At 43.5% G+C, this 9,266-nt stretch overlaps 1 protein-coding gene across 1 annotated transcript in view; it reads right to left on the reverse strand.

The window, feature by feature from the left end:
* Positions 1-9,042: 9,042 nt before the first annotated feature.
* Positions 9,043-9,266, reverse strand: part of ACTL7B (actin like 7B) — a 1,162-nt gene continuing 938 nt past the window's right edge. Inside the window, 1 exon segment of the mRNA XM_021717743.1 lies at positions 9,043-9,266. This exon segment is cut by the window's right edge and continues 87 nt beyond it. Coding sequence (XP_021573418.1) covers positions 9,043-9,266 — 224 coding nt within the window.

Here is a 9,266-nt window from a genome sequence, read left to right on the forward strand (position 1 = left end):
CACTCCTGTCTGGGTGACAGCGTGAGACTCCAACTCAAAAAAAAAAATAATAATAATATTGAGTCTTTCTACCCATGAATGTGGAATATCTATCTCTCAATTCATTTAAATATTTTATTTCTTTCCTCAGAGTGTGTAGTTCTCCTCATACAAATCCAGCACATGTTGTTAGACTTATTCCTAAGTATTTCCTTTGTGCATGTGTGCTAACATAAATAGTATTGTGTATTTATTTATTTATAGACAGGGTCTCACTCTGTTGTCCATGCTGGAGTGCAGTGATGCAATCCCAGCTCACTGCAGCCTTGACTTTCTGGCCTCAAATGATTCTCCCTTCTCAGCCTCCTGAGTAGCAAGGACTACAGGCACATGCCATAAGAACTGCTAATCTTTTAACTTTTTGTAGAGACGGGTTCTTACTATGTTGCCAAGGTTGTCTTGAACTCCTGGGCTCAAGAAATTTTTCCTCTTTCACTCCCTCAAGTGCTGGAATCACAGGTGTGAGCCACTGCACCTGGCCTGGTATTGTGTTTTTAAATATTGCTTACCTTTTCATATCTCTTAACAAAACCATTCACAGAGCAAGTTTTTAATTTTGATAAGATCCAATATACTATACTACTTTGTATGAAGTGTGCTTTTGGTCTAAGATCTAAAACTTCTTTGCCTGGTTCTAGAGCCTGAAGATTTTCTCCTTTGTTTTTTTCTAAAAGTTTTATAGTTTTATGTTTTACACTTAAGGTTATAATCCCTTTTGAATTTGTGTAAGGTATGAAAGTTAGGCCAAAATTGTTCATAGCATTCCCTTATTATCCTTTTAATGGGTGTAGGTGCTATGGTGAGATCATATTTTAATAGTGATATTGGAATTTGTTTCCTCTATCTTTGTCTTGCTAAGGTTTATCAATGTTATTCTGTTTTTAAAAAAATAACGTGCTTTTTGTTTTATTTATTTTTTCTATTTTTCTGTTTCCAATTTTACTAATTTCTGATCTTTATAATTTTATTCCTCTGCTTACTTTGAGTTTGTTTCACTTTACTTTTTCTAGTTACTTGAGGTAGGAACTGAGATTTTCATGAGGTCTTTGCTCTCTTCCAATGTATTTAGTGCTATAAACTTCTCTTTCGGCTGGGCACAGTGACGCAAGCCTGTAATCCCAGCACTTTGGGAGGCAGAGGCGAGAGGATTTTCTGAGTCCAGGGGTTCAAGACCAGCCTGGGCAACTTGGTGAGACCTCATCTCTACAATAAATCCAAAAATGTATCTGGGCATGGTGGCACAGTGCCTGTAGTTCCAGCTACTTGGAAGGCTAAGGCGGAAGAATCGCCTAAGCCCAGCAGGTCTAGGTTATGGTGGCCATGAGCATGCCACTGCACTCCAGCCTGAGCAACAGAGTGAAACTCTGACTCAAAAAGAAAAAGAAAAACCAGGGCAACCCCTTTGCATCCCCTCCCTCTGTGCAAGCCTCTTTATCCTCTCAATAAATCCTGCTTCCCCCCCCACCCAAAAAAAAATCTTCTCTCTCAGGACTGCTGTAGTTGCATCCCATATAGTTTGATATGTTATATTTTCATTCTTAATTGGTTCTATTTTTTAAATTTCTTTTGAGACTTCCTTTTTGACCCATGATTTATTTAGAAGTATGTTTTTAATTTCCAGGTGTTTGGAGATTTCCTGTTGTCTTTCTATTATTGATTTCTAGTTTGATCCCGCTATGGTCAGAGAACATACTCTGTATGTTTTCAATTATTTTAAATGTGTTAAAGTTTGTTTTATGACACAGGATATAGTCTACTTTGGTGAATATTACTTGGGTGCTTGAATGTTTGTCTACTGTTGTTGAGTGAAATGATCTGTTACATTAATTATATACTATGGTGATTATGCAGTTCAATTCCTCTATATCCTCACTAATTTTCTGTCTCTACCAGTGCTGAGGACAGGTTGATGAATTTCCCAACTGCAATTGTGCATATATCTATTTCTTCTTTCAATTCTGTCAGTTTTGCTTCATGTAGTTTGAGATTTCATTTTATGGTATGTACACATTCAGAATTGTTATGTCTTCCTGGTGGATTGATCCTTTTTGACGTTCTTTGCTCTGGAATCTACTTTATCTGACATTAATACAGCCACTTCAACTTTTTTCTTTTTTTGAGTTGGGGTCTCACTCTGCCATCCAGGCTGAAGTAACTCCAGCCTGGGTGTCAGAGTGAGACTCCAACACACACACACACACACACACACACACACACACACAAAATTGTCCTGCTTTATTTATTGTGTTTTTGAATACATCAATTTGTATAAATTTTCTTAGTGGTTACTCTAGGTATTACACTAACCATATGTAACTCATCATTGTCTTCTGGTATTGATATTTTGCCACTTCAAGTGTAGAGACCTCATGTTCATTTAGATTCTTTTAACTCTCCCAACTTTTAAAATATAATTGCCTTAAGTATTTTCTCTTCATACATTAAATACCACATCAGATAAAGTTATCATGTTTGCTTCAACCATCAAATATTTCAGTAACCATATTTCAGTTTTATAAGCAGTATGATAATCTGCCATAGTTACCCCTATTTTAACTATTCTGATGTCTTCTTTCCTTTCTAAAGTTCCAAGTCTTTTTCTGTTATCATTGCCCTTTTGTTTCAAGAACTGCCTTTGGCCATTCTTTAAGGTTAGGCTTAGGCTGGGCATGGTGGCTCATGCTTGTAATCCTAGGACTTTGGGAGGCCAAGACAGAAGAATCTTTTGCGCCTAAGAGTTCAAGACCAGCATGGGAAACACAGTGAGACCTTGCGTCTGGAAAAAAATTTTATTTAGCCGGGTGTGGTGGCATGTGCCTGTAGTCCCATCTACTCAGAAGGCTGAGGCAGGAGAAGTACTTTAGCTCAGGAAGGTCAAGGGTGCAGTGAGCTGTGATGGTGCCACTGCCAGCCTGGGTGAAAGGGTGAGACCCCAATTCAAAATAAATAAATAAATAAATAAATAGTTATACTTGCTAATAAAAAATAAATAAAATGTTAAAGAAAGTTCTAATTTTCCTTTATTTTATGATCTTTATTTCCCCCTCATTCTTTAAGGATAGCTTTAGCCGGATGTAGGATTTGTGGTTCACAATTCTTTTCTTTTTAATACTTGAAAAATGTGTCATTTCTTTCTAGTTTCCATGGTTTCAGATGAGAAGTCTACTGTCATTCAAATTAGTAGTGTTCCTACTATAAGCAATGCATCATTTCTCTGTGGCTTCTCTCTCTCTCTCTCTCTCTCTCTGTATAATACATATATATTTTTTATTTTGGTAATTATATTTTTCAGTTCTATAATTTCCATGTGTTTATTTGTATAGATCTTATTACTTACCAAGATTTTGTGTTTGTTTCAAAAAAGTTTGTAATTGCTTGTTAAATAACTTTATAATGATTACTTTACAATCCTTGTCATATTATTTTAATACTTGATTCATCTTATTGTTGGAATCTGCTGATTGTCTTTTCTCATGCTTGCTGCAGTTTTTCTCGTTCTTGGTATGACAATAAGAGCTTTTTGGGCCAACTGCAAAGTTACTACAAAGTTAGAGGACACAGTCCCCAAGACTGCCTTCACTTCTGACACCAACTACAAGTTTAGGTTCCCAAAACTACCTTCCAACCCTCAGTATTTATAATTTTTATCAGGGATCCATTATGTACGCATAAATTATCAATTACCCATATTATTTTTCTTAAACTCCGACATTTCTTTGGAGGTCCACTGATACTGTAGGACCCAAAGCCCCTACCTTAAATCACATTATTGGTATTTTTGGCATAGTCAGGAGTACTGGGTGTGGCCAGTCTACCCCAAAGAGCCACCCTAAACAAAGGCATTTCTATGAAGTATGACATAGATTAACCTCAGCTGCTGAGGACAAAGGCCAGACCTCCCTTTACACAAAGCCAAATATTTTGCTACATGATAAGTGACATTTGATGGAATCCTGGACATTTTGAGTGCTGTGAGACTCCAGATTCTACTTAAAATTTTTTAAAAATCAGAAGTCCTCTTATTGAGATATAGCTCAATGGCCAGATGGATATGTAAGTTCACCTTCCCACTGTGCCTCACTGGCACCACCACCACAATGGTAGAGTGCTGGCTCACACTGCCTTGTTGCAAATGAGTTGGTGAAAGTTCAGCTTCTTGGCAGCCCTGTTAACACTTCCTTAGCATCTCACGGCTTCCGAACGGAGGTCTAAAGTCCTCTCCTCACTGGTTCACACTGTCAACAGATGATGGGGGTATGAGAGAAGCTGGATGCCAACCGGCCCCATTGCTTATCACCTTGCTCTGACTCATCAATGCTGGGCAGCAATGAAGGTTCAGCTCACGGCTAGACCCACTGACGCTACCCCTGGAAGGAATCTGAGCCTGGCACCGACGTCTGTGGAATGGGAGCGGGCGGTGAAAGATCAACTCCTCATATAAGATTCCCCCTGGAAACCACAGTTCCAGTGGGAGCATTAGGCATGTCGTTTCCATTAGTGTTTGGCTGGAGTAGAGCAGGTGTTGCTAAAAACTTTGTTATGAGGCCTTCTTTGCCCTTAATTTCTCTGTCTGCAATTGCTCGTCCTTAAAGCGCTGCTTTCTTGCCTGACTTTCCCAGAGCTCAGTAAGCATAGTTCTATTGCTTTTGCTATGACTCATTTGGTTCCTAATGTTATTTGACATATATATGTAAATACAGAAACCAGGAGGGGTGGAACGCTTTCAGAAGCTGTGCGGTGTCTTCTGGAATGTTGAAGGGTCAGAAAATTGGCAGATTCTAGGGCTCCATGCCAAGAAAATAACATTTGTCTAGGCTGAGAGCTGCCTCATAGGCTGCCATTGCTGGCTGTGAAAATGAAAGCCTAGGCCCTGGGGCTTCCCTGGAGCACTGGTTCTCAACTGGGCTGCACATGAAACCACCAAGGGCCTTCTGGATCCTAAGGGTGCTTCTACTCCCCTAAACATTCTGCTTTGGAATTTAATTTGGAGGAGTTTAGATACTGGTGTGTGTGTGTGTGTGTGTGTGTGTGTGTGTGTGTGTGCGCGCGCGCGCGCGCGCGCATTGAAAACTCCCCAAGTGATTCTAACATGCAGCCAGGATGGAAGGGCTGAGAACCAGCACTCTGGGAATCCTGCACAGTTCTGGCAAGAAAGACAAGCAACAAAAAGTCAAGCACTAGCAAATACAAAAGAAGGTGCTTGTAAGTGATAAAGTCGGCATACTTTCCATCTGCTCTGTGCCAGATCAAAGCAGGATACAGAGATGGACAAGACACAGTCTCTGTCCTTTCTGCTGAGGTGTGCAGATGATAAAAACCAAGCAGCCATGACCAAGCCACAGCAGTGCCAAGGGGACTCAGGGCAGGAGCTCCCTGCCTGGGCATGTCAGGGAGCATGTCCCAGAGGAGTGGACATTTGGGCAGCACCTGGAAGGATGAGTGGAGCTTGGCTAGGTGGTGAAATGTTCTGAACTGGAGCAGCAGCATCTTAGTCACCCAGCACCTTTGGCTTGTCCCATGCCATTTCACACTTCTTGTTTACTTCTAAACATAATGTGCTTGTATGTGCCATGCACTTTTCTGGCAGTTTGTTTACTAGGAGTATCTATTAGAATCACCTGGAAGCTTCTCAAATGCAGATGCCTACATTCTTCCCTGGATCTGCTGAAGCACAGTCTGCGAAGAAGGTTCAGTTTGTTTTGGGTTATATTTTTTAAATTAGTTCCCTAGATGATTCTGCTACCCGTCATTTTGCTTGCACTCCCGTGCTCCCCTTTTTAAACAAGCTCTCTTGGGCGAGGGGAACCCCCCGATTGTAGCATTTGCTGATTTCTATGGATGCAAATACTCCCACTCTGGCCAGTGTTAAGCTACCAATAGTTACTTCTTAAATATTTAACCATCAGTCTGGCTAGCCATTAAACCAGTACCCCACACCTCACTGTCACTTCCCCACTGGTTAAAGATGACCACATCAAAAGAAAATGTATTGTTAAAAAAAGAAAAATTCATCTAGCAGAAATCCATTAATGGAGAGACTTATCTTGACTGAGATTGTATTGTAGTAAACATAATTTCTTAAAAACACTTTGTGCAAATAATTCGGAGCAGATAAACATCTGGGGGAGAGAGATCAGGCAGACAGTGAAGGGAACAGGCCTCTTTCTGTATTGAAGTAGTATGAATTCACCACTTGATGTCACTCTAATACTTGCTTATGTCTCTGGAAATCTCAGGCAAGCTAAATCTCCTTTGCTAAGAGATTGACATTCTTTGAAGCCTCAGGATGGTAACCATTAAGTTATACCATACCTGTTGTTCATGATTTGAAAGTAATTTTTATAGGTATATTTTTTCTTGAAAGAGAGATCGATAATTTTTAGAAAGAGACAAAGGTAAAGAGGCATCTTGAACTCACAAAAGTTTGATTTAGTACTTCGATTTACCAAAGGCAGGTGAACTTGGACAAGATTCTTAACCTCAGTGTCCTCATCTGTAAAATGAGAAGTGCTGGTAACTTCTTCCTCACAGATTGGGAATGAATAAACTCATTTGACTTGTACTAAGCACCCAATCTGTGTCATGCTCTGCAATGGACTCTGAGAAAACCAAAATGAGGGGTCACAGTTCCTGCCCTCAAGAATCTGTGCATCTAACCTTAGATACAATCATCTAAGAAGTGAATATACAGTAGTCAACGGAAATTCTTAGGTCTCTGCCCTTCAGTTCAGAGTGTTATCCGACATGCTCTAACACCTTGATAAAAATTCTTATGCAGCAACTTTTTGTTAGGAAAAAAATGAAGAGCTGGTGTTAATAGTTAAATCATAAGATGTCTCTCCAATCCCAGTCTCTCTTCCATGCAAACTTGCTCCAGAGGAAGGCCCTTGATGAGATGGAAACCGCAGCAGCTAGACTGCTCTCGGTTGCAAGGAACGAACCCGCGGATTTAACCGGCAGGGATAATGAGTATAGTGAGGTTGAAAGCCCGGGAATCACAGGAATAAAATATCTGACAGTGGGGGTCGCTCTCGGCATGGTTTGATTCAAAAGTTTACTTTATCATCAGGGCACCCGCCCTGTTTCTCGAGATTCTCTGAGCTGCACCATCCTTGATGGGTCAGTTCAAGGGGGCTTCCTTCCTAGCAAATGCCATGGGTGTTTTAGGACACACACCCCAATCTCAAGCGAAAGGCACAGTGACTCACTCTACAGGACTCGCCTACTGAGATCACATGTTCACCCAGAGCCAGTTATTAAGGCCAAGGTGATGGGATGCTCTGGTTGGCTGAGCCTAAATCACATGTTCCGCCCTGGGAGTTGGAGGGTAAAGACAGTCCTGGGCCACGTGTGATGCCCATGCAGAAGCTGGGAGTTGTGGAAAGGGATGAGAGGGCAGTGGAGGCATCCATGATTCCACCTCGGGAATATCAGCTGGTCCTAAGTGTAATTCCTGACTTGAAGCAGGGACAAGGGGGTGTAGGCAGGGTTCATGAGCTGCTCTTCACACACCTCTCTCCTCCTGCGTGCATTAGCTCCACCTTTAGAGAATCCTTCAGCTTTTTTTCTTAAGAAATATTCATGTAAGCCGGGCTCGGTGGCTCAGCCTGTAATCCTGTGCCTTTGGGAGGCTGAGGTGAGTGGATTGCCTGAGCCCACGGGTTCGAGACCTGCCTGGGCAGCGAGACCTCATCTCTACAATAAATCAAAAAAAATCAGCTGGGCGCGGTAGTGCATGCCTGTAATTCCGGCTACTTGGAAGGCTGAGGCGGAAGGCTCGCCGGAGCCCAGCAGGTCGAGCTACGGTGGCCGGGAACAGCCACTGCACTCCAGTCTGGGTGACAGAGTGAGACGCCAACTCAAAATATATATATATATATATTCATGTAGAGGCTGGCTATTGTGCTCACCCTCTTTCTTCCTGTGTGGCATTAACGGGGGGGGAGAGGGTGTCTTCCAGAAAGAGGCCATGAGTTACCACCCCTTACCACCCTGTTTTCACTCTCACACACTTCACTCCTATGTCTTTCCTACTGGGCAATTCCAAGTCCCAAACCCCTGCCCATTCTGCAGGACAGGAAGTGGCCCTACCAATGTGGCCGTCCACTAGCTGTGTGATCCCAAGGGAAGGGACTGTGTTCTGATCATTTCTCAGTCCTCAGCACTGGGCTGGTCCACAGTACGTCTTGGACTGTGCTTTGGGTTGCTGACCAATCATTAAGAATCATGTTTGTTTGCCGTTCTAGAAATAATCGACTTGAGTCAGGAGACCTGGATTCAACCACTGACATGGGTCTGACCCTCTTCCTCTCTCTCGGGTCCTCAGTTTCCCCATCTCCACAGGAGGGAGAGGATCACATGATTTCTGAAGGACCTTCTGGGTTCAGTGGTTCTGCTGTGTGACTGCAGTTTCAGCTGGGGTTGAAGGGGAGGGCAATGATGGGGAGAAATGGCCTTACACACCTGAGAGATGCACTGGCCTACCATGGGCTGCCACGTGGAGGGTGGCAGGCAATAAGTGGCGAAACTAGGCGATCAGTGCCAAAGTTGGGAGCAAGCAGGAGCAGAAACGGAAGACTGAAGTCAGATGCCGGGTAGTGAGTCTCCTCCAACTACCACTTGACAGTGTGACCCAAGCTAGCCCCTTGGTGGATGCGTGAGCAAGCAACGGATGTCTGTTGAATCGGTTTTGAACCCGGAAGTGCTAACAGAACAGGTAGCCACGCTCTGGGTTCTGAGATGACGTCACCCTCGTAAGGTGGGGGGGAATCAGTGAACTGGGCCCTCACACCCCCTCCCTTATCCCCCCACCTCCATCTCCAAGCAGAGCAAAAGTGCCCATATTTCTAAGTCCAGCCATCTCTACCTCATGCCATCTGACTGGAGCAAAAATTCCAGGCTAGACAAGAGCCACAGCACGTTAAAGTTTTATGTGAAATTCTGTAAATGTGTACAGAGTGGCCTGTGGCCGCCTGTGCACAAGGGCTCGCCGCGGCGCATCCCTCAGCACTTGGTGTAGATGGCCACGCTGCCCCGCTCCTGAAACTCCTCCTTGCTGATCCAGAGCTGCTGGAAGGCCTGCAGGCAGGCCAGGATGGAGCCGCCGGTCCACACGGACGTCTTCCTCTCGGCAGCAGCGGCCACCACGGGGCTGTCCCCAGGGCAGAGGCGGCTCAGCTCCCGCTGGAAGCGCTTAGGGAAGCCGTCCAGCATGGTGCAGCCGCCGC

The sequence above is a fragment of the Carlito syrichta genome, unplaced genomic scaffold (assembly GCF_000164805.1).
Source record: "Carlito syrichta isolate Samal-C Ts95f unplaced genomic scaffold, Tarsius_syrichta-2.0.1 Scaffold310675, whole genome shotgun sequence".
Classification (NCBI taxonomy): Eukaryota; Metazoa; Chordata; class Mammalia; order Primates; family Tarsiidae; genus Carlito; species Carlito syrichta.